At 37.5% G+C, this 27,732-nt stretch overlaps 1 protein-coding gene across 10 annotated transcripts in view; it reads left to right on the top strand.

The window, feature by feature from the left end:
- LOC121313368 (triple functional domain protein) overlaps positions 1–27,732 on the top strand; it is a 194,089-nt gene that overhangs the window by 111,575 nt on the left and 54,782 nt on the right. For 8 of the 10 annotated variants that reach the window (XR_005949979.1, XM_041245802.1, XM_041245800.1 and 5 more), the window contains 20 exons: positions 844–1,018; positions 3,999–4,194; positions 7,835–8,001; positions 8,453–8,572; positions 9,136–9,327; positions 10,304–10,453; positions 11,142–11,256; positions 12,955–13,070; positions 20,131–20,253; positions 21,871–22,065; positions 22,153–22,268; positions 22,448–22,514; positions 23,218–23,327; positions 23,882–23,951; positions 24,233–24,322; positions 24,774–24,866; positions 25,680–25,791; positions 26,212–26,402; positions 26,506–26,607; positions 27,613–27,642. Coding sequence is in view for 9 of the 10 variants with exons in the window: in XM_041245802.1 (XP_041101736.1) it covers positions 844–1,018; positions 3,999–4,194; positions 7,835–8,001; positions 8,453–8,572; positions 9,136–9,327; positions 10,304–10,453; positions 11,142–11,256; positions 12,955–13,070; positions 20,131–20,253; positions 21,871–22,065; positions 22,153–22,268; positions 22,448–22,514; positions 23,218–23,327; positions 23,882–23,951; positions 24,233–24,322; positions 24,774–24,866; positions 25,680–25,791; positions 26,212–26,402; positions 26,506–26,607; positions 27,613–27,642 (2,530 nt within the window). In the remaining variant the exon portion in view is untranslated. The remainder of the gene's footprint in view (positions 1–843; positions 1,019–3,998; positions 4,195–7,834; positions 8,002–8,452; positions 8,573–9,135; positions 9,328–10,303; positions 10,454–11,141; positions 11,257–12,954; positions 13,071–20,130; positions 20,254–21,870; positions 22,066–22,152; positions 22,269–22,447; positions 22,515–23,217; positions 23,328–23,881; positions 23,952–24,232; positions 24,323–24,773; positions 24,867–25,679; positions 25,792–26,211; positions 26,403–26,505; positions 26,608–27,612; positions 27,643–27,732) is intronic. The other 2 variants (XM_041245804.1, XM_041245803.1) reach the window with 1 other exon arrangement.

Here is a 27,732-nt window from a genome sequence, read left to right as displayed (position 1 = left end):
TTATTTTAGTGTTAATGGCTAAAGTTGTACAGGTGTAATAAAGAAAAACAACAGACATAACATTGAAGAACTCGCAATCTTTGTAAATTTGGACCTATGTTTCAACATCTACGTCTGAAGTCCATAAGAGTTTCTATATGTTGAAGTAGTTAAAGGGTCGTGATAAACAAAATTATTTTTCCAAGCTATTGAAGATAAAGTACTTTGCAGTGACTTATATCAATATTAGTTTGCAATTATTCGTGATATGTAAAAGAAGTTAGACTGGATGAGCATTAAGAGTCTGACTTACCTGTACCTAACAATGATATGTTTTCTTTATCTAATGGCATGCTACGGCTACATCTTACTGGTACAAGTTAAGTTGTGAAATTGCACAAATGCATTAACCATGTACTAGTTATGTGGGTGTGTTTTTTCTAAGATGAACCAGCTTTAATGCTGACATTTTATGAGAGGGGAGGGGGGTGCAACACATACTTTCCTGCCTTTTTGTTTTTTCTGTAAAATGTAGTCTTAACATCTGGCTCTATTTTAAAAACAAAAAAAAAATCTACTGCTGTAATAACAGAATATGTGATAAGAGTGGAGCTTGTTGTGTTTCCTGAGGAGAGCTGTCTCCAAGTCACCTCTGAATGCATGTTTTTATACAGTGTCTCATGTTGAAACTGATTCACTTACATAAGAGGGAAGAACATTTATGCCATGGCAACTTTCAGATTATTTTGTTAAAACAATTCAAGGTCATTTAAACCCTAACAAAGAAAGTTGTTTGAGTATGAGTATTTTAGTGGGAGCATCAGAGATGGAAGTCATTTTGTAATTGCAGTTTGTTTGTTGTAGGGATTCTGCCATTTCCAGTAATAAGACTCCCCACAACAGCTCCATCAACCACATCGAGGGCGTGCTGCAGCAGCTGGATGAGGCTCAGGCCCAGATGGAAGAGCTCTTTCAGGAGCGCAAGATCAAGCTAGAACTCTTCCTCCAGCTCCGGATATTCGAGAGGGATGCCATTGATGTGAGTCTTTATCTCAGTGTAAATCTTTTTAAGATTGTGAAGAGACAACATTTGTTTGTTAAAAGAGCAGATTCATCTAGCCTTGTGAACAAGCAAAGCCGAAACACATCAAGGCTAGGCAGTGTCAGTGTTATTTTCAGTAGTTATCTTGATACCTGTCTAATAGCCTGGGCCGAGCCCGCTAATGCTCACGTACCCATTAGTTGCTTCCAGCAAGATGGTGATATGAAACACTTCAGTATGAAACATCCTGAACATCAAACAGTTTCTTCATTTTGTTGGTTTCAGCTGCTCTGTAACCTAGTACAATAAGGATAGGCATAACAAACTTATCTAAATCATGCGTTTAATAAGCATTTAATACCGGTTGATATTAAAGTGAACGGTCGTCACCTAATCCAGTTCCATGGGTATATTCGCTGGGAAAAAAATACTCTCTAGCGAAGTCCTAACCTTCCTGCTTAAAAAGTTAGTTAAGAAGTTTTCAGCAGGGGATGATCTATAATTTAGCAACCTGCAGGGAGAGGCACTCTATGTAGAATGTAAAAGTAGTTCAAGGCAGTGCTGTAAATATGTTATTTTAAAAAAGGAGGTTAAGCAACGTACAGTAGGGAGCTCCTTTGGATACAGTTGTCGTTTGCACATTTTTTAAAGTGAATTCAGGGTGGTTATTTATGCTTGTGCTTTGTAACAATTCTAGCACTTCACCCTTTTAAAGTATTTCCATAAACACACAAATAAAAAGAAACATAAATAAAGAAAATAAAAATCCTAGCAGGAAGGGCCAAGGAAGTAAGAAAAGATCAACGGGATTATTTGAACAGCCTACGTTTGCATTCTCAATTATAATTTGTAATTTGTAGGAACCTGTTTTACTCATTAAAACAAAACTGTTGATCTTATCTTTAAAATTAATTAAATCCTTTGGGGGTTTATTCCTGCATTGTCAGGCACAGGTGGAAATCTTTTACGAGTACCACTCTGCAGCGAGTACAAAAAGATTTCACTTCCCAGGCTGCTGTTATAATGATGAGAGAGTAAATTGGAAGAGAGAAAAAAAATCAATCTTATGTGTAAATGAGAGAATGCACACACGAGATGACCAATTCCTAGCTTAAATGCAGTATGCTAACTCATACTGTAATTAAGTACAACTCTACTGCAATAGGTTCTCATAAGAATGTTGTTCTAAGAGCCTTTGTACATGTTGAACTGTGTCCCTTGTGATTTATATATGATTCTCAATAGCTTCATGGTCCATGCCATCTATTATTTTTAGATGTGGGCACATGCTGTTATCTGTCACTTGTTGTGTCTCTTGTTTGGCAGAATGTATTGGAGAATGGAGTGTAGCATACTGGTGCACATACGCTGTATGCAGCTTCCATTTATCGAGTGTAGCTTCTACTATTAATACTGTACTAAACTACTGGTAGAATGTACAGTCCTTAGCTAAGTAATACTAAAAGGTAAACCTTGATGAAGTTACTTTGTTGAAATGTCTGTCAACAGCTATGGCCAAAGGTTTTGCATCACCATATATAATGAACAAATTTTGCCTCATAAAGTCGAATGAAATATGCTGAATAGTGTTACGTTAACATATTGCATTACATACCGCTTTGTAGTTTTCCATATACTTAACGCAAAACTGACAATTGAAAAATGTGACATTTGAAATGTAATGTGAAATACTATACTACTATTATGGCTTTTGTAATATCATTTTATAGTTTATTTCATTACATGATGTTAAATAAAAGATTAAATTATGTTTGTACATTTTCTTTATTTGTTTTTTTATTACTCAATCCTAAAATTCTAGGTGATGCAAAGCTTTTCGCCATTGCTGGATCTTACCTTCTCTTATGTTCTTTTTCTGTGTTTAAGGTGTTTCTTACTGATGCGATGATATTATCTTTGCTATGGGGCTGTGTTTATACATTTTACTTGTCAAAATATCACAGCGATTGTTTTAGTTATAGGCCCTTGGTCCTTGTTGCATTGCAGAGATGCTAATGAGTTTTGACAAAGTCAGATCAGCATCTTGCCCATAATGGCTTTAAATGACTGCAGGGCTGGTTCACTGGGCTGCAGTGTCACCCAGCAGGGTGCTGTATGAGGGCAGAAGCTGAACTGTACAAACTGTGCAAAAATGAAAGGATCTTGGCACATAGTGCATGTGTTTGTTTTTTTTTTGGTTTGTTTTATTTGTTTTTTTTTACTGAAAATGTTATTAGGGAATTGAGCTTTTGTCCTTCTGAATATGGAGTGTATAGGTTGTCTGAGCCTTGCGGTTCTTTTTGTATATTTATTAACCTGGCCACTGCTGGGACTTTGTGTATCAAGCAATAAATAAATTAAACAAATGCATGGTTTGTATTTATATAAAAAATGGCAGATTTCAAGTGATTGCAGAATAGTGTTAGGAATCACATATAGTGCCAAACAGTTAGTAAAGTAGATCTTTTAAATTAAAAGGCTCATTGCCTAAATTGCTGGTAGTTCAACGTACAGTAATTTGGTCAGTTTGGTCTTGCTGAGAAGAGGTTTCTTGTTTAAATTAAGCAATCAAAGATTAAATGCAGTTGGGGAAATCACAGCGACTCAGTAGGGGGTCCCTCCTCCATTTTCCTTGTGTTTGTGAATTGCTCGGGGCTGTTATCAGGAAAATGACATTGGATCGGAGTCTGTATTGAGATGCCTTTTTGTTTCAATTTGGGCATTTTGTTTTTAGAGCTGAGAAGTCAAGAGTGAGATGTCATATTTAGTTACACAAATGAACAGGTTATGTTGTTCTTGGTGTCTAATGTAAGACAAACAACCTATTTGATTTAATCGCAGATCCATGAATTAAAAAGTTAAAAAATAAGTTAAATAATATCACAACTATAATAAACATTAAAACTCTGATCACTGATAAATATCTTTGACTATTGTAGATATATCATTGCTGGATCACATCTGCTTTGTCTTGTAGATAATCTCTGACTTGGAGTCGTGGAATGACGAGTTGTCCCAGCAGATGAATGACTTTGACACCGAGGACCTGACACTGGCGGAGCAGAGGCTGCAGCACCATGCAGACAAAGCCCTGACCATGAACAATCTGACCTTTGACGTTATTCACCAGGGACAGGAGCTCCTGCAGTACGTCAATGAGGTGCAGACGTCAGGTAAGAGCACGGAAACCAGGGGCAGCAACTCTGCACCTTCCAGCATCACAGTATTAACATCCATCTCTGGCCATGGGGCCCATGTAACAGCAGGATATGGCTAAAGCCAAGAGATAATAAGAAGGATGGAAATAAGACAGTTTCACCCATTCCACATTTTACTACAAGCTTGATTAATCCAAGTGCATAGATAACAAACTTAGATGTGTCTTATTAAACTCATGACAAAACCAGGAATGGATGAAACTGCTAAATACACACACAGTGCTACTCCTTATAACGCTGTAGTCGGTAGCCATAGTTAAGAGACAGTGCTGTTTGTGTTCCGTCTTATAGTGAGACTACTAGTGTTACTATAATGGCATTATGGGGCAAAAGGTAGCCATGACTGTACCGCCCGATAACCTGTTCCCTCTGCTGGGTAGTGCATTTCAAAGCAGAGACTGAACCATGAGCACCAGGGCGCTTTCAAAAGAACTCCGGGACAAAGTTGTTGAAAGGCACAAAAATATATCAAAGGTATAAAAATATATATCAAAGGCCTTGAATATCCCTTGGAGCATGATCAGTACGATTATTAAAAAGTGGAAGGTGTATGGCACCACCAAGATCCTGCCTAGATCAGGCCATCCCTCCAAACTGGATGACTGAGCAAGGTGGAGACTGATCAGAGAGGCTACCAAGAGGCAACTTTGCATGAGCTACAGGCTTTTATGGCCAAGACTGGTCAAAGTGTGCATGTGACAACAATATCACAAGCACTCCACAAATCTGGCCTGTATGGTAGGGTGTCAAGAAGGAAGCCATTACTCAAGAAAGCCCATCTTGAATCCTGTTTGAAGTATCCAAAAAGTCACTAAGGAGATTCTGTAGCCATGTGGCAAAAAGTTGTGTGGTCTGATAAAACTAAAATGGAACTTTCTGGCCTAAATGCAAAGCGATATGTTTGGCTCATATATATACAGCTCTGGAAAAAATTAAGCGACCACTGCAAAATTATCAGTTTCTCTGGTTTTACTATTTATAGGCATGTGTTTGGGTAAAATGAACATTTTTGTTTTATTCTATAAACTACTGACAACATTTCTCCCAAATTCCAAATAAAAATATTGTCATTTAGAGCATTTATTTGCAGAAAATGACAACTGGTCAAAATAACAAAAAAGGTGCAGTGTTGTCAGACCTCGAATAATGCAAAGAAAATAAGTTCAGATTCATTTTTAAACAACACAATACTAATGTTTTAACTTAGGAAGAGTTCAGAAATCAATATTTGGTGGAATAACCCTGATTTTCAAGCACAGCTTTCATGCGTCTTGGCATGTTCTCCACCAGTCTTTCACATTGATGTTGGGTGACTTCATGCCACTCCTGGCGCAAAAATTCAAGCAGCTTGGCTTTGTTTGATGGCTTGTGACCATCCATCTTCCTCTTGATCACATTCCAGAGGTATTTAATGGGGTTCAGGTCTGGAGAGTGGGCTGGCCGTGACAGGGTCTTGATCTGGTGGTCCTTCATCCACACCTTGATTGACCTGGCTGTGTGGCATGGAGCATTGTCTTGCTGGAAAAACCAATCCTCAGAGTTGGGGAACATTGTCAGAGCAGGAGGAGGCAAGTTTTCTTCCAGGACAACCTTGTACTTGGCTTGATTCATGCGCCCTTCACAAAGACATATCTGCCCGATTCCAGCCTTGCTGAAGCACCCCCAGATGAGTCCAATTTTCAGCTTTGCCCAACACCTGGTCGTCTGATGGTTAGATGGAGACCTGGAGAGGCCTACAAGCCACAGTGTCTCGCACCCACTGTGAAATGTGGTGGAGGATCGATGATGATCTGGTGGTGCTTCAGCAAGGCTGGAATCGGGCAGCTTTGGCATGAATCAAGCCAAGTACAAGGTTATCCTGGAAGAAAACTTGCTTCCTTCTGCTCTGACAATGTTCCCCAACTCTGAGGATTGGTTTTTCCAGCAGGACAATGCTCCATGCCCCATAGCCAGGTCAATCAAGGTGTGGATGGAGGACCACCAGATCAAGACCCTGTCATGGCCAGCCCAATCTCCAGACCTGAACCCCATTGAAAACCTCTGGAATGTGATCAAGAGGAAGATGGATGGTCACAAGCCATCAAACAAAGCCGAGCTGCTTGAATTTTTGCGCCAGGAGTGGCATGAAGTCACTCAACATCAATGTGAAAGACTGGTGGAGAACATGCCAAGACGCATGAAAGCTGTGCTTGAAAATCAGGGTTATTCCACCAAATATTGATTTCTGAACTCTTCCTAAGTTAAAACATTAGTATTGTGTTGTTTAAAAATGAATCTGAACTTATTTTCTTTGCATTATTCGAGGTCTGACAACGCTGCATCTTTTTTGTTATTTTGACCAGTTGTCATTTTCTGCAAATAAATGCTCTAAATGACGATATTTTTATTTGGAATTTGGGAGAAATGTTGTCAGTAGTTTATAGAATAAAACAAAAATGTTCATTTTACCCAAACACATACCTATAAATAGTAAAACCAGAGACACTGATAATTTTGCAGTGGTCTCAATTTTTTCCAGAGCTATATATATATATATATATATATATACACACACACACACACACACACACACACACACACACACCGTATTACTTCAATTTGGTGCCACAGCCATATATCAGCTTTATAATAGAGGCCGTCCTCGATTAAACGCCACTATCAATAAAGAAATATTAAGGTATTGTTTTCTGCCCCTACAAAAAAAAACACACACAGTAAACAAATAAACGTGCTACACTGACTATGTACCTGTACACCCCGAAGAGACGGGAGCCTCAATGTAGCACGTAAATTACAAACTAATGTACACACACATTTTATTTTATGGTAGTACAGTTCTGAAAGAGAATCCAAGATAAACTACGTACAGAACAGCAGTCCTTCTGAATTTCTTATAGGTGGTTTTGTTTTTAGTTCAGTTGTAACTCCCATACTCAATCCAATCTTACTATCTATGAGAAGATTGTTTTGATTTCTCTTGCAATGAAATTACAAACAAGCAAGTTTTTATTTTTTTATTTTATTTTTTTTATTATATGCAGAAATGTACTCTAATTAAAATTGGTAATTCATTTTTGAATTCATGCATAAGCTGATTAAGCTAATGTTTTGGGACCATTTCCATATCTTACAGCTTACATGGTTTGAATTTTCACATCACAGAGTATGTCTTTCATGACATGCCCTAGCACACAGGGTGACCAGTCCACACAAACGCACCCCTCAACAGGAGACTTATATTGCTTTTACCTACTGTAGGATTTTTAGTTTTGGGGTTGTGCTGTTTCAGAACCTGTGTGAAGAGCTTGAGAAACGGACTAAGACATGTATACTGTAATCTTTCAAAAACAGCTACATTTTCATAAATATTGAAGGGAAGAATGCACCAGAATTGTACTCTTTCTGAATGGTGAAATTTGGCAAGATCCAAAAAAACTGAATGAAACAGCAAAATATTAACCTGTCATTCTAACTACAGTAGGGTGAGGAGAGGGAATTGGTAGAAAGTGAGATCACAAAGGCCTGTAATTTGTGGTTAAGTACTGTAGGATTTGTGTTTTTACATCTGTTCCTCTGGGATCAATGTTACACTCAGGAGTGGAGCTGCTTTGTGACCGGGATGTTGACATGGCAACGCGTGTCCAGGATCTTCTGGAATTCCTGCATGAGAAACAGCAGGAGCTGGATGTGGCAGCAGAGCAACACCGAAGACACCTGGAGCAGTGTGTGCAACTGCGCCACCTGCAGGCAGAGGTCAAACAGGTAATGCACTGCAGTATTTGAACTAAATTGATGACTTTTAACAGCTTCGGCCTTCTTGCAGCTCCACCACAAAAGAAACCTTCTCTGAAAACCAAAAAGTAAGGGGTTTAAAGAAGTACACTTTACAATGGCTGTGTGCTGTTCCTCTTAACTTGATTTGCATGGTTTTGTTTTCTCAACCAGAGGACAACAAAAGGTTTGCAGCAAATTTCAGTGTATATATGAAACTGCAGTGGGTGTCCTTGAGCTCTCAGCCAGATACTAACTAACAGGTAGTTCTAAGTACATCGGGACCATAGAGTGTGAAATTTACCCTTTAACCGAAACACTGTGTGTTTTCATGTCTTTGCAACTTTGGAGGAGATGTCTTGTCCCGTATGCATTAGGGCTGGAGGAGGTGGAGTGCTGGTGCTCCTTGCAGAGTGACTGTATGCTGTTTGTGTCGGAACAGGTGCTGGGGTGGATCCGGAACGGGGAGTCCATGTTGAATGCTGGGCTTATCACAGCCAGTTCACTGCAAGAGGCTGAGCAGCTACAGAGAGAGCATGAGCAGTTTCAGCACGCCATTGAAGTAAGTGAAGATTTGTCTGATCAGTGTTTTGTTTACAGCATGTACAGTAAGGCTGTGACATCTAGTCTGCCAGCAAAAACATGGAGGCAAAGGGAATCCTCCTTCTAATCTTACCTCTGGATTGCTGTGTGACCGTAGTGTCAAGTCACTTAGCCTTGTGCTTCACATTATAAAATATGGAAAAAGCAGGATATGAGTGGAAATGCAACTCTTTAACCCCTTGTTTCCTGGGTGCCACTGCAGTACATTCAACATTATTTATAGTTCGACCTCCGTGTGTGCTCTCCAATTTCTAGAGGTAGTCATTTTTTGTTTTATTTTAAAATGTATTTTACAATTTTCAGAAACACTCATGATATTATTCTAGTGGTGATATAAGTTAAAAAGCCCATTTATACTGTAGGTATTATTATTGATGGAAATACAAGTTCGTTTGCTGGAGGGCAGGACTACAAAAAAAAAAAAAAGCAGTTGTAAAATGTAAGTGTTTTAAGCATTAATGGTTGCCCATGCAGTGCAGTGTTTTCTAAACCAGCCATTGTTTCTTCCTCTGTGGTAATCAGAAAACCCACCAGAGTGCACTGCAGGTGCAGCACAAAGCCGAGGCCATGCTGCAGTCCAACCACTATGACATGGACATGATCAGGGACTGTGCGGAGAAGGTGGCCTCCCACTGGCAGCAGCTCATGCTCAAGATGGAAGATCGACTCAAGCTTGTCAACGCCTCAGTCGCCTTCTACAAAACCTCCGAGCAGGTAAGCGTGCTCTCCGGCTGTAAGGCTTTCACTTACAACCCAATTTATTTATTTTAAGACTGCGCTGTGTTGGTCATTCATGCTGTAACCATGCATTCTGTAGGGCTTGTCAGAGCTCCTTGTGCTGATAATTTGAATTGAAAACCTGGATGAGAAACGTACTTGTTATGGCTATTGAATTCAGTAGGAACTTAAATATTTTTTTAATGAATTTTTAGTCCTCATCAGCAGATGATGTTACATTGCTTTTCCCATGGCATATAGCATGTCACTCAGTGTTTACAGTTAAGGTAATTCTACCATTTCTACTTACTCTGCCAAACACTGAATGCTGAATACTGGTATTTGTAACAAGTTTACAATATGACATTCTGGTGAGCTGGTGAAGTAGTTTTATCTATTAAATATGTCAATGTATATTAAATGTAGTAATTGACATTTATTAGTCAAGCCATATTCACAGCAAGGTTTTTTTTTTGGCGTTTCTGTAATTCGTTCTGTGTGCCTTTTAACTGGGGGGTTAACGTCTGTTTCATATGACGTGAATGATTTAGAAGAAAGATGTGGAGGGGGGGCTGTGCCTTTTTTTTTTTTTTAAATCTTTTGTTTAGCTCTAAAGGTCAAGTAATAGCTCAAAGCTCAATACATACTTTGAGTGTAATTATCCAGTAATAAGAAAAAAAAATAAAGCAGTTACATGCATGTCAAAAATTAAATAAAACAATACACATTCTTGCTCTCATGGCAAGTTTCCCCCTCTGGTGGTGCATATAGGACATTATAGTTTGATATACTGTATGGTATAAAAGGGACCTTTTTATAATACAAATTTTTGGCAGGGAATGTATGTAACATATTGTCAAAGTGTTGACCTTAAGTGGTCCTGTTTTTTTTTACTGGGTTAAGAATTGGAGTGTTATTTTACAGTTGTGATCAGTTGGGAGTGTGTTCTCTGATTTTCCGGGGGTCTGTTCAGGTGTGCAGTGTGCTGGAAAGCCTGGAGCAGGAGTACAAGCGGGAGGAGGACTGGTGCGGAGGGGCTGACAAGCTGGGCCCCAACTGTGATTCTGACCATGTGACGCCTATGATCAGCAAGCACCTTGAACAGAAGGAAGCCTTCCTTAAAGTAAGCACAGATAAATGTACCCTGTAGTCTGTAAGCATTACTCTGCAGGTAACAGGAAAAATGTAACAAATGTTGGCAACAAGAAGTGTGCTAAGCCCATCGAGGCCCATCCATTACTACCACACAGTTAGTCCTTGGGCATCATCAATCAACCTGACACACATTTTGCTGAGGATTTCTACATATTTCTGTATCAGGATTAAAAGCATACAAAATAAATATGGTGTGGTATATAAAAAAGTGGGGGTCAGTCTGTGATGTGAATGTTGAATTATATAGCTATCTGCCATTACCACAGTTGAATTTAGAGCGATAACTAGAGGATATCTTTACAAAACAACATGAACTTTGAAAGTCAGGTACAATCAACTTCCAGCACCCTATTAAAAAACAGTTTGATCACAAGTTTAAGTAGTCAAATTTACAGTATAAAAAAGGAATGTTAAATTGTATAAACCTGTAATGCTGCAGCAGGCAGTTTTGTGAAATTCAAATTGAAAAACCAAATAAAACATACAATGCTCTTTCTATACCACCAGTAAATCTAGCTCCTTGTTAATATAGGGGTAATCAGTTTTGCCTTAGAGAAGGTGGGTTTTTTTTAAGGATGCGCTGGATTTTCTTCATGCATTCATGCTCCTCTGCGGTTTAATTTGTTTTATTTCCTACAAAAAAATCTTCCTTTTAGGCATGCACGTTGGCCCGACGGAATGCCGACGTGTTCTTGAAATATCTTCACAGAAATAGTGTGAACATGCCTGGAATGCTCACACATGCCAAAGCTCCAGAACAGCAAGTAAAAAGTAGGTACCGTTTTGGAAAAAGTTTCTATGTTTATTGAAAGGGGAAATGGAGGTCTTATAGTTTATGTTAGAAAAAATATATACTATGATACAAATGTCTGCAAAGCTTTCTGTCCATCATAAAGATTTTGAACGTGAACTGGAAACAAGAAATGGGGTATGATCATTTGTCTACTGTTTGCATTTTATCGAATGCATTAATTTCCACCTAGGGGATGCTGGATTTCCAGCCACTGTCACTTTTGGGCAGTTGGTATATAGTGTGAGTCCAAGTCATATCTTCCATTGGCAGTGTTTGAGCCTGTAAACTTGTTTTTGCAGCAAATTGTGCAAACAGAGATGTTCTGATGTTAAATAATTGTCTCCCTTGTGAACGGCTTTGCTCTGCATTGCCAAAAATAAATAGCCCAAGTTCTAAGTACCAACAAGCTCAATGTCCTTGTAGGTCTTTATAAAAAGAATTGAAAAAAGTAGTCGCACACTAGTTATTAAAGCTTTTTGATTATTTTCTCAAGGGAAAGGACATGTGGCCTTGTGGCCATCCTTTATTTACTTGTGTGTAATGTGTTTACTGTATAAAACACTCCAGGATTTCTTAAAGTAATGTGCATCTCTTAAGACCCTACCTGCTGCTATCTGCATGACTGCTAAGAACTAGAGGCTTTCTGGAATTCACAGCTACCTTTTGGTACCACAAGTTTAAGTCCTTGCAGGGTGTTTATACTCCCGCTGCAGACTTCCAGATTGTGTTAATGGGGGTTTGTTTCCCCTTAGTAAAAACTGGCATGGGTAGGCAGCAGCCATTGGCTAACCTAGAGCTGACCCTGGCCCCCATCTCCCAGCAGGGGTCACTAGACAACAGTCTGGGGCTGACAAACTTCTGGTTTGTCAGAATACCACACAATAGGCTTAATTCTTAAAACTTAATTACATGTCTTTGGATGCACAGAAATAAGACAGCATTTAGGAATCTCTTTTGAAACACTCGTATTCGCTTTCTATTCAGCAAAGTCATTATACATAATACAAAATAGTTGTACTGTAAATATTTATCACTTTACCATTTGCTTCTCACCACAGCATAATTCTATGTGCCATTTTAAAATGTTTACAACATCAAAAACACAACCTCAAGATAACTATAATACTCAACAATAATAAACTTTTTTTTAAATGTTTTTTTATTAAAGCCAGCATAATTATCCAAAGCGGTCTCTGTATTATTTTCTGTCGCTTTGCACTTTGTTTTCTTCCTTTGTTTTTGTTTTGCAATTAAGAAATGCATCCATTTCAAACACCGAAAGCATTCAACCAGCCGCTATTGTTGTTACTAAAATGCAGCTGCTGTAATAAATTAAAGAAAAACCATTAAAGTATGGGTATTGTGATTCACCTACTGTTTATGTTTACCGGAGCATTTGTACTTCTAAAAAAAAAAAACAAGCAGACGCACTGTGCTTCACTGATACGACAAGTTGAAACCAGCATTTCTGAATCATCCTGTGTACCCCCAATGACCCTTAGAAGTACCCCAGGGGTACGGATACCCCTGGATGAAAACCCCTGCAGTAGGGGATACATTTGGGGGACTGGGGATTGGACATAAATGCTAAATAAATTAAAATCTAAGACCCTGGTGGTGGTATCTAATGAAGTAGGGTGATGCACAGGACTATAACTGCATGTGTGTTTGTACAGACATCTTGAACGAGCTGCTGCAGAGAGAGAATCGGGTACTTCACTTTTGGACCATGAGGAAGAGGAGACTGGACCAGTGTCAGCAGTATGTTGTGTTTGAACGCAGTGCCAAACAGGTCAGTGCCAGTAATTACAGCTGTGTTATAATCATGGTAATTTATTGCTTTTTATAAGACAACAACTAGAGTATAATCAATTAACTTGGCTGTTTTGTTGTCAGGTGGGGGCAAGAATAAATAATGAAATAAAAATCAACGATTGTGTGTTTCCTATCAAAATATAATTATACAGATGCTTGCTTACTTTTGGAATTTGGCTCCACTGTGTGGACACTTGAATGCATTGCACAAATAATTAAAATTGTTGAGTATACCCAACAGGGGTACGGTGTACGTATATATGTATGTCATGCTTCTGCATTTTACATGCGTACATCTAGTGAACTGCTAGTCCCCTTGTGCCGTGCAGCCTGTCTTTACACCCACAATCCTGAGATTATCGGTATCTAGTGATGACTGGAGGAACATGTCTGTGTCACTTAGGTTTTTACATATATGTTGAATGTAGGATTAAAAGTGATCTATGGTTAATTTCCATTATACACACATATACAGCCTTAAAATAGGCAATGAAAAATGTATGAAAGTTTAAGTTTTCTAAGCATCCTTCAAGGAGTCTCCCTTTTCTGTTTAACTCCCCATCACTGTTCTAGCTGTTTGCCTTGATGTACTCCTCACTGTCAAAAAAGAAACAAGGACCAGGGGTCACAAATGGAGATTAGACAGAGGGGCATTCAGAACAGAAAATAGGAGGCACTTTTTTACACAGAGAATAGTGAGGGTCTGGAATCAACTCCCCAGTAATGTTGTTGAAGCTGACACCCTGGGATCCTTCAAGAAGCTGCTTGATGAGATTCTGGGATCAATAAGCTACTAAAAACCAAACGAGTAAGATGGGCCGAATGGCCTCCTCTCGTTTGTAACCTTTCTTAAGTGTTACCCTCATCCAGGTTCATACGACTAACGCTGCAATATCAGATGGTATGTCCTTCTAGACTTCCTATTACTAAAATGTCTTAAGATTCCTGGGCTATTCTAATTGCAGAATATACCTTTTTAAAGCATGATTCGCGCAGGACTAAAAATCAGGTGTCCTTAGAGTTGGTCAGAAGCGGAGGATATTACTAACCTCCCAGATGTGGATTAGTTTCATCAAGAAAAGTCGGTAAATGCAAAAGAAATGTGATGCTGTGGCCAGAGAAGGCGCTTTTTTACATGATTTGTAAACCGTGAACCGGGTGTAAATAACTCAATTCATTGTGCTTTCTTTCTTCAAAGTCAATTTGGTTATGCCCAATCACTGTGTTTTACTGAACTGTTGAATCTCAAGACAGATCATGTCAATTTTATAATTAAGTATTGTTTTTGTAAAGTCTGGTGTTACTTTTATGGCGAATACCCCAGAAATGCTGTATCAATTTTAACTAGGGCTGTCAACTGATTTAAAAAGATGTATCGCGATGAATCAAAATTTTCAAAAATGTGTATCACTTAATCTTGGTTTTAATTGCATATCTAATTGATACAATTGCTGCATCCATCTTATTAGGTTTGTTTTGTTACTGATATTTTTGTTGTTGCTATTATTATTATTATTATTATTATTATTATTATTATTATTATTATTATTATTATTATTATTATTCAAAAAAACAACCCATCATAAAAACCCTGATTTCCTATTTCTGGATTCTCTTTAAAGTTTTGTATTTGTTTATAATTCAGCATTGTTGTTCAATTGTTTGAACCAACTGCTAAATCACAATGGAGTCAGTTTTATTACTCACCTTACTGAATTTACAGTTATCAGTTTTCTTTACAGTTTCTTTTACTGATAAACTTTTCATTGCTGTTTTAATAGTAATCATTTTAAATGATCTTAAGGTAGGGCTAAGGAAAGGCTTTAAAAATAACATAGATTTTTTCCATTTTCTCTCCAATCATTATTTAAGATGTCTAAAGTAAACTACCAACAATGCATTAAGATTGGGACATTATGCATTGTGGAACCAAAAAATGTAAAAATTAAAAAACAAAAGTCATATTCTGAAGAATATGACTACATTGAATTTTTTTTGTAGACTTTTGGAAAGACGTACCTTGTTTATTTTTGTGTACACATCCAAGAAAAATTGTCAAAAAAAAATAGACGCCTGTAGGGCATACAGACAAAAAACAAATATGGTGACCTTTCAATGTTCCAGCTTTAAAACATTTCTATACATCTGTTATTTGAAACAAAACAAAAAAATAGCATGTTTTCTGGAAAAATATGACTATATAACGAATTGTCAGTCACCACACCCAATTTCCTACAAGAAATCAGTTTTTAGGACTTGAAAAATGTTCCTTTTGTCTGTCCCTCATAGTTATTCTGTGTTAGAAGCAACAGCAGCCCTTTCAGTCCATCATTTCTGACCACTTTTTATGCTTACATGCAGTGCATTTCGTGCTGACAACGTAGCAGGATTTCTGAGAACTGACTGCTGTAGAGGGTTTTTTTTTTTTTCCCCAGTGTGTCTTTTTTTGCATATACGGGATATGGTCGCTCGTTGTGATCACTTCAACTTCCTCTGCTGGCATGTGTGATTTGAGGACGTTTTTCTAAACAGAATGAGGTTTAGAAAACATTTGGAAGCAAACTTTCCTTTCACTCTGGGCGCTGGCATCTTCTTCACGCTCACTGTCATAAGTGATGTAAATGATACAAAACATAATGCAAAATATATGGAAGTTAGCAAAACGGTAATTATTCATCACTCACGTGTGACCTTTACTTAGCCCTACCTTAATAACTTAAACTGTCCTAAATAAAACAAAACATTCACATTACACTTCAATCCTGGCATGCACTAAAATGGTGCTGCAGGAAATGAATTACGGTATGCTAAGAGGGACAAGACAGGAGTGCGATTAATGTGCGTTAAAAAAATGTATCGCCCAAGAAATGTACATGTTAATTGCAGAAGTTAATTGACAGCCCAAATTAAGAACATAAGAACATAAGAAAGTTTACAAACGAGAGGAGGCCATTAGGCCCATCTTGTTTATTTGGTTGTTAGTAGCTTATTGATCCCAAAATCTCATCAAGCAGCTTCTTGAAGGATCCCAGGGTGTCAGCTTCAACAACATTACTGGGGAGTTGATTCCAGACCCTCACAATTCTCTGTGTAAAAAAGTGTCTCCTATTTCCTGTTCTGAATGCCCCTTTGTCTAAACTCCATTTGTGACCCCTGGTCCTTGTTTCTTTTTTCAGGCTGAAAAAGTCCCTTGGGTCGACACTGTCAATACCTTTTGGAATTTTGAATGCTTGAATTAGGTCGCCACGTAGTCTTTGTTCAAGACTGAACAGATTCAATTCTTTTAGCCTGTCTGCATATGACATGCCTTTTAAGCCCGGAATAATTCTGGTCGCTCTTCTTTGCACTCTTTCTAGAGCAGCAATATCTTTTTTATAGCGAGGTGACCAGAACTGCACACAGTATTCAAGATGAGGTCTTACTAGTGCATTGTACAGTTTTAACATTACTTCCCTTGATTTAAATTCAACACTTTTCACAATGTATCCAAGCATCTTGTTAGCCTTTTTTATAGCTTCCCCACATTGTCTAGATGAAGACATTTCTGAGTCAACAAAAACTCCTAGGTCTTTTTCATAGATTCCTTCTCCAATTTCAGTATCTCCCATATGATATTTATAATGTACATTTTTATTTCCTGCGTGCAGTACCTTACACTTTTCTCTATTAAATGTCATTTGCCATGTGTCTGCCCAGTTCTGAATCTTGTCTAGATCATTTTGAATGACCTTTGCTGCTGCAACAGTGTTTGCCACTCCTCCTACTTTTGTGTCGTCTGCAAATTTAACAAGTTTGCTTACTATACCAGAATCTAAATCATTAGTGTAGATTAGGAATAGCAGAGGACCTAATACTGATCCCTGTGGTACACCGCTGGTTACCACACTCCATTCTGAGGTTTTTCCTCTAATCAGTACTTTCTGTTTTCTACATGTTAACCACTCCCAATCCATGTACATGTGTTTCCTTGAATCCCAACTGCGTTCAGTTTGAGAATTAATGTTTTATGCGTGACTTTGTCAAAAGCTTTCTGGAAATCTAAATAAACCATGTCATATGCTTTGCAATTGTCCATTATCGATGTTGCATCCTCAAAAAAATCAAGCAAGTTAGTTAGACACGATCTCCCTTTCCTAAAACCATGTTGACTGTCTCCCAGGACCCTGTTACCATATACAGTGGCTTGCGAAAGTATTGACCCCCCCTTGGCATTTTTCCTATTTTGTTGCCTTACAACCTGGAATTAAAATTGATTTTTTAGGGGTTTTTATCATTTGATTTACACAAGACGCCTACCACTTTGAAGATGCAAAATATTTTTTATTGTGAAACAAACAAGAAATAAGACAAAAAAACAGAAAACTTGAGCGTGCATAAGTATTCACCCCCCCCAAAGTCAATACTTTGTAGAGCCACCTTTTGCATCAATTACAGCTGCAAGTCTCTTGGGGTATGTATCTATAAGCTTGGCACATCTAGCCACCAGGATTTTTGTCCATTCTTCAAGGCAAAACTGCTCCAGCTCCTTCAAGTTGGATGGGTTCCGCTGGTGTACAGCAATCTTTAAGTCATACCACAGATTCTCAATTGGATTGAGGTCTGGGCTTTGACTAGGCCATTCCAAGACATTTAAATGTTTCACCTTAAACCACTCGAGTGTTGCTTTAGCAGTATGCTTAGGGTCATTGTCCTGCTAGAAGGAGTACCTCCGCACCAGTCTCAAATCTCTGGAAGACTGAAACAGGTTTCCCTCAAGAATTTCCCTGTATTTAGCGCCATCCATCATTCCTTCAATTCTGACCAGTTTCCCAGTCCCTGCCAATGAAAAACATCCCCACAGCATGATGCTGCCACCACCATGCTTCACTGTATGGATGGTGTTCTCTGGGTGATGAGAGGTGTTGGTTTTGCGCCAGACATAGCGTTTTCCTTGATGGCCAAAAAGCTCAATTTTAGTCCCATCTGACCAGAGTTCCTTCTTCCATATGTTTGGGGAGTCTCCCACATGCCTTTTGGCGAACACCAAACGTGTTTGCTTATTTTTTTCTTTAAGCAATGGCTTTTTTCTGGCCACTCTTCCATAAAGCCCAGCTCTGTGGAGTGTACGGCTTAAAGTGGTCCTATGGACAGATACTCCAATCTCCGCTGTGGAGCTTTGCAGCTTCTTCAGGGTTATCTTTGGTCTCTTTGTTGCCTCTCTGATTAATGCCCTCCTTGCCTGGTCCGTGAGTTTTGTTGGGTGGCCCTCTCTTGCCAGGTTTGTTGTGGTGCCATATTTTTCCATTTTTTAATAATGGCTTTAGTGGTGCTCCGTGGGATGTTCAAAGTTTCGGATATTTTTTTTATAACCCAACCCTGATCTGTACTTCTCCACAACTTTGTCCCTGACCTGTTTGGAGAGCTCCTTGGTCTTCATGGTGCCGCTTTCTTGGTGGTGCCCCTTGCTTAGTGGTGTTGCAGACTCTGGGGCCTTTCAGAACAGGTGTATATATACTGAGATCATGTGACAGATCATGTGACACTTAGACTGTACACAGGTGGACTTTATGTAACTAATTATGTGACTTCTGAAGGTAATTGGTTGCACCAGATCTTATTTAGAGGCTTAATAGCAAAGGGGGTGAATACATATGCACACACCACTTTTCCGTTATTTATTTTTTAGAATTTTTTTAAACAAGTTATTTTTTTCATTTCACTTCACCAATTTGGACTATTTTGTGTATGTCCATTACATGAAATCCAAATAAAAATCCATTTTAATTCCAGGTTATAAGGCAAAAAATAGGAAAAATGCCAAGGGGGGTCAATACTTTTGCAAGCCACTGTAGGTAATTTTCCATTTTGGATCTTATTATAGTTTCCATAAGTTTGCATATAATAGAAGTCAGGCTTACTGGTCTGTAGTTACCTGGTTCAGTTTTGTTTCCCTTTTTGTGGATCGGTATTACGTTTGCAATTTTCCAGTCTGTCGGTACCACCCCTGTGTCAAGAGACTGCTGCATGATCTTGGTTAGCGGTTTGTAAATTACTTCTTTCATTTCTTTGAGTACTACTGGGAGGATCTCATCCGGCCCAGGGGATTTGTTTATTTTAAGAGCTCCTAGTCCCTTTAACACTTCTGCCTTAGTTATGCTAAAGTTATTTAAAACTGGATAGGAACTGGATGACATGTGGGGCATGTTGTCAGTATCTTCCTTTGTAAAAATTTGTGAAAAGTAATCATTTAATATATTTGCTATTTTTTTTTCTTCATCTACGATTTTGCCATTTGTATCTCTTAGACATTTAACCTCCTCTTTGAATGTTCGCTTGCTGTTGTAATATTGGAAAAACATTTTGGAATTGGTTTTAGCTCCCTTAGCAGTGTTCATTTCTATTTCTCTCTTGGCCTTTCTAACTTCCTTTTTGACTTGCGTTTGCAGTTCAGTGTACTCTTTCTGCGTACTTTCTTTTTGGTCCTTTTTTAATGCTCTGTAAAGTGCCTTTTTTCACTGAATATTTTTAATTGATCTATTAAACCATTTTGGCAATTTAGTTTTACATTTAGGTTTGTCTACTTTAGGGATGTAATTGTTTTGCGCCTCTAGTACTACATTTTTGAAGAACAACCATCCTTCTTCTGTGGGTGTTTTCTGTATTTTACTCCAATCTACTTCTGTTAGTCTCTGTTTCATACCTTCATAGTTTGCTTTTCTAAAATTGTAAACCTTAGCTTTAGTCATTACTTTTGGGGATTTAAAAAACACTTCAAATGAGACCATGTTGTGGTCTAACATAGCACTGATATGGTTGATTCACAGTGAAGAAACACAGGATGTCTGAGTTTGACACAGAGCGCCTAAGAATTATCTGGAATAAAAAGAAGTGGGCGGTTTGCAGGGGACTAAATTTCACCGATGTCGGTAAAAATCTGTTTATGTGGTGATTTTTAGTCCAGTGCGAATTGAGCTAAACATGTTGGTTATAAGTTGTTTTATCTAACCCAGAGTTAATGTGCACTGCAATATAAAGTTTTTATTATTTTCTTTTCACAGGCTCTGGAATGGATCCATGACACTGGTGAGTTCTATCTGTCCACTCACACCTCAACAGGGTCCAGCATACATCACACGCAAGAGCTTCTAAAAGAACATGAAGAATTTCAGATTACTGCAAAGGTAAGTCTTTACCCATTATAATAGTACCCTCTTGCTATACATCAGCAAGCCAGAAGTATAATCACTGACAACTGTACAGACATCTGTCAAACCAAGATCCATAAATAATGGCACAATGGTGCTTTTCTATAACCTACACTTACCAGTGTCATAGAGTAGGATCTAGCAGCAATGTCTTGCAAAGCTGTAGTTACTGTTTCTTCTGATTTGCATGCATTTATTTAGAAACAGGCTTGTAATCGGATCATTCTAGGTTCAAATCCCAGCTCAGCCACTGACTCTGTGTGACTCTGAGCAAGTCACTTAACCTCTTTGTGCTCTGTCTTTGCAAGTGACTGTGCAGCTGATTCATAATTCACATGCCCTAGTCTTGTATCTTGTAAAGCGCTTTGAGATGGTGGTCCACTATGAAAAGCGCGATATAAAAATAAATATTATTATTATTATTGTTATTATCATCATCATCATTATCTTTTGAATGTGTATCTAACAGCAACAGCAGCAGTAAACTGTTCTCTTTAGGACACAGTGGTCGACTTGGTAATCTAAACAGGTATTTTATTTAGACTGACATTGTGCCGCTCTGGCAGTATAATAATTTTATGGCTGTTGTAGAGATTTAAATATTTTATTTATGATTTAGGAAGCAATACAGTTTTCTAGTAAGCCTTGTTCATGTAACTACAGCATCTTATTTTTTGGTATTCATTTATTTACGATATTGCTTATGACAATATGCCATGTATTTAAATGATTATAACAATTAAAATAATCCCCAGTTGTGCACCACTAGCCCCCAGAAACATTTCATATAATAAATGTTGTTGTATGTTGTTGTATGTTCCTGGTAAGCTGGTACTGCAAATCTTAGAATCACTCCTGTCAAATCTTACTGACTCAATAATTTAAAACATAATTTTTAAACTATGAACAAGTCTAATTTTAAGGTAAACTGGTGATTGGTGCCATTGTGTTACAGCTATATATATAAATATACACAGGGATGAGCTATTCGTATCACCTGACGCCCCGGACAACAAGATTTGTGTGAGGGACAACAAGTTTTGCGGTTTTACTTTGCCCATTTTATTTATTTTTTCCTTTGTTCGTTCTGTTACTAGAAACACACTCCGGGTATATTTCTAGAGAGCCACGACAGCTTCTGAAAACTGAATTGCGGAAGTCTAGCACCTACACACAAACAATTTAAAAAGTGTGTAAGTGCAAGTAGATTTTTATAGCATTTGGTCCCTTAGACAACAAGTTTTTTTTCAAAAATTGCACCCGTGTGTGTGTGTGTGTGTGTGTGTATATATATATATATATATATATAGAGAGAGAGAGAGAGAGAGAGAGAGAGAGAGAGAGAGAGAGAGAGTTCTTCTGCTGTGAGCAGTTTGCTTGACCTGTTTGTTGTCTAATAGAAAATGGTGTCTAGCTAAGGTCAAAGCATCCTCCTGAAAAGAGGTTTGCTGTTGATCACATGGTGCTGTTTTCCACTGGATGAGTTGGCTCATGTTTAATTGTACGGCATTACAAATGTCATTGTACTTCCCAGCTACAGTGCTGTGCAGTTTTTATTTTCACTGTTAATATCCTCCTCCATTGTATTGACAGCAAACCAAAGAACGGGTGAAATTGTTGATACAGCTGGCTGATGGCTTTTGCGACAAAGGACACTCCCATGCAGTGGAAATAAAGAAGTGGGTAACGGCCGTGGATAAGAGATACAGAGACTTTTCCCTCCGCATGGACAAGTACCGAACCTCACTGGAAAAGGCTCTGGGAATTTCATCTGATTCCAACAAGTCGGTACGTTGAAACTTCAAGGACAGGGTTGTGTCTTTTTTTCTGGATCATGGCTGCTCTATTTTTTTTAATCGTGTCCTTTTATTGCAGGGCAAAGGCCTGCAGCTGGACATAATCCCCACTAGTGCTCCGGGGTCAGAGGTCAAGCTGCGGGATGCTGCCCACGAGCTCAACGAAGAAAAGCGGAAGTCGGCCCGCAGAAAGGAGTACACTTGACTTTTATTCTGTTTATTTGCTTGTTGATGAGGATTTAACATCATTTAGAACTAGCTTGTTATGAATAGTAGTATCCCATGAATGTACACAACTGGGTTTGTCTGAAATTTATTATAAACATTGGCAGATCTGTATGTCCACCACTCTAAACAGAAGTGTTTTCTTTTAGATTTATAATGGCTGAGCTTATTCAGACAGAGAAAGCCTATGTTCGGGACCTTCGGGAGTGTATGGATGTAAGTACCGTGGCCTGATATACTAATAGCTTTCTGTAGGGTTTGCTTTATTTATTTATTTATTTTCAAGGGATTAGTTCTTGCATGGTGTACTGTAAAAACCAGACCAACTTAATTCATCCTTAATATTAAAACAGTGCTTACAATTTTATAAGAATGCAAGATTTGCTTTTTTTTTTTTTTTTTTTTAATAATCCTATTTAAGTTGTTATTGAATTATTGAGGCCAGTAGTTCATGCATTTTCACATTGTGCTGTATTGATCAAACAGATAGCTTCCACATGTACTTTGTGCATTTTCCTTTTTCCCCACCCACTGAAACACACTAATCCCTGCTATAAAACCACAATGATTAGTTTTGTCTTCAATACTACAAGGCTGTGCATAACTGGTTAAAAATATAAAGCTCCATTTGACAGCTTCTCTCTTTTCAAAATCATTTAGCTATATATATATTTTAAAAAATTGTAATGTTAGATTAGATATATATTTAAATTGTATTTACTGAAGTTCTAATGGTCATTTATCAAAAAGTGGATTCTACTGTTTTTCATAATATAGCACTCCTTTAATTGAGTACACCAGTCTGCAACTAGTTTTCCACCTTGTTTAATATTGGTACATGTTTTTCCTGGTTACTAGCATGTGCATGTATTGTTTATAAGGATTCTTCACATTTATATTGTAACTTTCTTAAATGTAGACCTACCTGTGGGAGATGACCAGCGGAGTTGAAGAGATTCCTCCTGGTATAGTTAATAAAGAGCACATCATATTTGGAAATATGCAGGATCTTTTTGAATTTCATCACAAGTAAGTAAACACAAGCAGTGTATGTGTAAACCATAATTTCATTCGAATTCTAAATGATTAGTATTATTATTGAAGCCATTGTTATTTATAACTGCAAAAGAATAGGTGAACAATTGTGACATTTTAAATTTGAGAGGAAAGCTGTTAGTTTATAAAAGTTTTTAAATACAGTACCTTTTCTCAACTAATTATGAAATGACTACACCTCCAAGTAAAGATGTTAAAGGCTAACTTCCCCAAAGTGCATATACATTTATGGAAATTCAATGAAATGCTATAATAGTTAAGTTTTCATAAAGTTGATATTTCCCACTTGGGTACATTTTAAATATCATTTTGAATAAGTATACATAGTGGACGGATGTTTTAATTGTTACACATTGTGGATTCAGAATGCATAATAATTGTCAGATATAGTCGTGCACTGGTGCAAAACGCGCTCTGGTGCATTCAGTGCACCCCTCATCATCGTGATCAGTAATATGCAAATGTGTGGCGTTATACAGCAAAAACTACGGTATGTGTTATATATTGATTTTGTGTGTGTCTTGCAGCATCTTCCTGAAGGAGCTGGAGAAATACGAACAGCTACCAGAAGATGTTGGGCATTGCTTTGTCACTTGGGTAAGTCTGAGTTGTCATTTTGAGGTTACAAAGAGACAACTGTGGTGGTTGCATGATTTCCTATTTCTAGCATCTGTATTTTAAATGTAATAAAGGAAGCTGAGGCTCTGCAATCATTTTTTTTATTTCTGTTCCACTGAAAGATATCACGAGAAGCAAAAAGTCTGTTTAAAAATATATAAATATATAATTTGTAAACTTCTAGGAAACTAATTAAAAAATACATGCAGTTTCATTCAAATTGTACTTTTTTCATTTGAACCCTGTTTCTCTCATTTTAGGCTGAGAAGTTTCAGATGTATGTGAATTATTGTAAAAACAAGCCTGACTCGACTCAGCTCATATTGGAACATGCTGGACCCTATTTTGATGTGAGTACTTAAAAAAAAAAAAAAAAAAAAAAAAAAAACCAAACTATTTGTACCCCAGGTATATTGTTTAATTGTTATAACACAGTACTTTAATTACATTTAAACTTGTGTTAATGTTTCTTGTCGTATTCATTTATCTGGGTAAAAATCTGAATGAATACTGCTTGTTTCATTTGGAAATGGAGAATTGAGTCAGAAGACTTAATTTCAGTTTTTGTTACAAAACCATATGTAAACTTGTAACCATATTTCACAGTGCAGAAAATATTTCCCTTCTCCAAGAACAACATTACAAGGCAATCTAGAGAGTGTTACAGGAGAAGGTTGCATATTTTAATAGAAGAAGCACACCTTGGTCTGCTGTTGCTAAGGATTTGGTGATTGAAACAAAAAACATGCAGACATGTTCTAATGCTAGTTTTAACCATGTATCCTGCCTTCTGTTCTGCAGGTGATCCAGCAACGTCACAGACTGGCAAACTCGATCTCCTCCTATCTGATCAAGCCTGTGCAGAGAATAACAAAGTATCAGCTCCTTCTAAAGGTACTTGGGCATTCATACTGTAGATTTCAGGGAGTCAAAAGTAGAGAGCCTTCCCCCTTGAGCCGCAAAGGTCATTTTTTAGAATACGGATTACAGGGCATTTTGTGCACACTCCATATACAAATTAATATCGCTGCAGTGAACAAAAGAAGTGACCTACTTCAGGTGTAATGTGTAAAACTTTACCTGAAAAAATCAAGTTTACTGCTTTTACTTCCCTGGTCACTTTCCCATAACAGTTTATTTACCCATGCTTAGCATATGGACATGGTCTTAAACAGCTGAATCAGTTTTGTATATATAGAGGTAAAGATGGAGTAAAGACTAATTTTACTTTTATGGGAGGTTCTCTGTTATAATGCTTTAATATTAGGTGGGCCTACATCAGTTGGCTTTTTAGGCTGAAGCTCAGTGAGCTCCTGGGACAAAAAATAAAACTCTGTATTGGAGCAAAGAAATATTACTTGTTAGGTGCAGTAAACTTGAAAGGCCTTATTTCTGATCACATACAGCTTTTTAAAATGTGAGTGTCTGTATTTCTGTTATTAACCTGTCCTCAAGCACATGGGCATTCCAGAAGTTAGAATACTGTTACATAAGAAAAAAAACAAAACACATATCTAGATACATTCTTTGAGTCTGCGCCATCTCCAAAACATACACACTGTCAAGAAGCTGCTTGATGAGATTTGGGGATCAATAAGCAGCTAACAACCAAACGAGCAAGATGGGCCGAATGGCCTTCTCTCGTTTGTAAACTTTCTTATGTTCTTATGTTTATGAAGCATTGTTAAGTTCTTGCTTGTTTGCTAGGAACTTTTAACCTGCTGTGAGGAAGGTAAAGGTGAGATTAAGGATGGCTTGGAAGTGATGCTCAGCGTGCCAAAGCGAGCCAATGATGCCATGCATCTCAGCATGCTAGAAGGTAAGTCCTTTTATGTGCTTGGCTGGATGAATTAACTTTATTGCCAACTTTATTTGTTAATCAGCATCTGTTTACTTGGAAGCTGTGCTGCGATTCATAACAGTCCAAATTTTAAGTGAGTTTTAAGTGAGAATTATGGCTTACAATGCAATAGCCCAAAAAGAAGACCAAACATTTAACATTATTACTTATCCTATTGTAAATTACTGGGAAACAGTAGCGCTTGCATTGTAGCTTAGGTCTAGGTCTAGCTCATATTTGAGTTTTGGGCTGTGGTTGCTTTGGGATGTCAGACTGCCCATTTTTAAATAAAGCATGTTCGTAATATGCTATGTTTGAAGAAAGATACAAAAGTAAGATGTTGATATACAGTACTGTCTAGACAAATGTGGAAATAAACACATTTTCTTCACTCTTCAGGGTTTGATGAGAATATAGAATCTCAGGGTGAGCTTATTCTTCAGGAATCCTTCCAAGTGTGGGATCCCAAAACTCTCATCCGGAAGGGACGGGAAAGGCACCTTTTCCTTTTTGAAATGTCCCTGGTCTTCAGCAAAGAGGTCAAAGACTCCAATGGGAGAAGTAAATATATCTACAAGAGCAAACTCTTTGTGAGTACCATACTTGAACAGTGTTGTATTTTCTATTTTGATCCTTCAGTTCCCTTTTTTTTTTTTTTTTTTTTTATTCTAACGATGTTTTTGTTGATATTAGACCTCCGAGCTGGGTGTCACAGAGCATGTTGAAGGGGATCCTTGTAAATTTGCACTTTGGGTGGGACGGACTCCAACTTCTGACAACAAGATTGTCCTAAAGGTAATGGTGCTTTTGCAGTCCAACATCCAGACTGTAACTTCTAATTGGAGGATCAATTAATTTACATATATAAGCTTGATTTAACAAAAATGTTTGTATCTCATAATGTATATTTGTAAGGTGGATAGCATTCTGTTTAAAATAACTAACAGATCATTTATAACGGCCAATTTCTGCAGCAACTAGAAAAGTTTCAAACAAAAAATACACCAGTACTGCAAAACTAAAAGTATACAGATTTCAGTAATCTGATGACTTAGATTTATGTTTCTCCATCACTCAGAAATCATAACTTTAAATCCAGCAGACTAACATTTCAGCAAGTGCCTTCATCAGTGTAGTTATGTTTCATACATTTCAGTTATCCATTGTCAAATGCTGGATAAAGCATGGTGTCCCTGTGCATCCAGTGTATATTAATAGTAGCTTTTATTGCCACAGCATTAATTGAAATACTGGTTTTGGAAAATAACTTTTTGTTTGCCCTGCCCTGTTCGTTTTTTTTTTTTTTTATTGCTCTAAGTATTCAATATCAAGACAGATATTTATTTTAAAGTAATCAAGGCTTGAATTGTATTCTGCTGTTTTTATTATTTATTGGTTTGGCCCTCTGTCTGTGTTATGTGCAGATTTACTACAGTTTTAGGCAATAGAGCATACAATTAATCAATCCTATTTTAGCTGAATTCTGTGTTGTATATTTTGCACTTGCCGCAATACCCTAGTAGTACCAATTCGTTACATTAAGAATATAAATACAATTTAAAAAAAAAAAGAAAAGAAAAACAATTAAATATCCTAAAATGTCTGATTGTTAAGGCATGTGCCATGTCCAGAATCAGTGCATACTTTAGAAACTATCAATTGTACTTCATAGACATGCTTGATGTGTTCGCATGTTAATTGTTAATATCTGTTTCAAATATTATTATGGTCATTAAAATTTGTAATCATGTATGTGTAAATACAAAAATAGTGAAATTCTCTTCTATATTTTAACTTAAGCCAAGTCAGGGATGCAAACATGGAGCAATGGTGAGTATCCTTGTATAATTACAGTCCCCGATATATTGTGCATTTAATAGAAGTAATTCATCTCAGTGTTATAAACCTGCTTCTAAATTC

The sequence above is a fragment of the Polyodon spathula genome, chromosome 3 (assembly GCF_017654505.1).
Source record: "Polyodon spathula isolate WHYD16114869_AA chromosome 3, ASM1765450v1, whole genome shotgun sequence".
Classification (NCBI taxonomy): domain Eukaryota; kingdom Metazoa; phylum Chordata; class Actinopteri; order Acipenseriformes; family Polyodontidae; genus Polyodon; species Polyodon spathula.
This window is presented reverse-complemented; position numbering and strand designations above follow the sequence as displayed.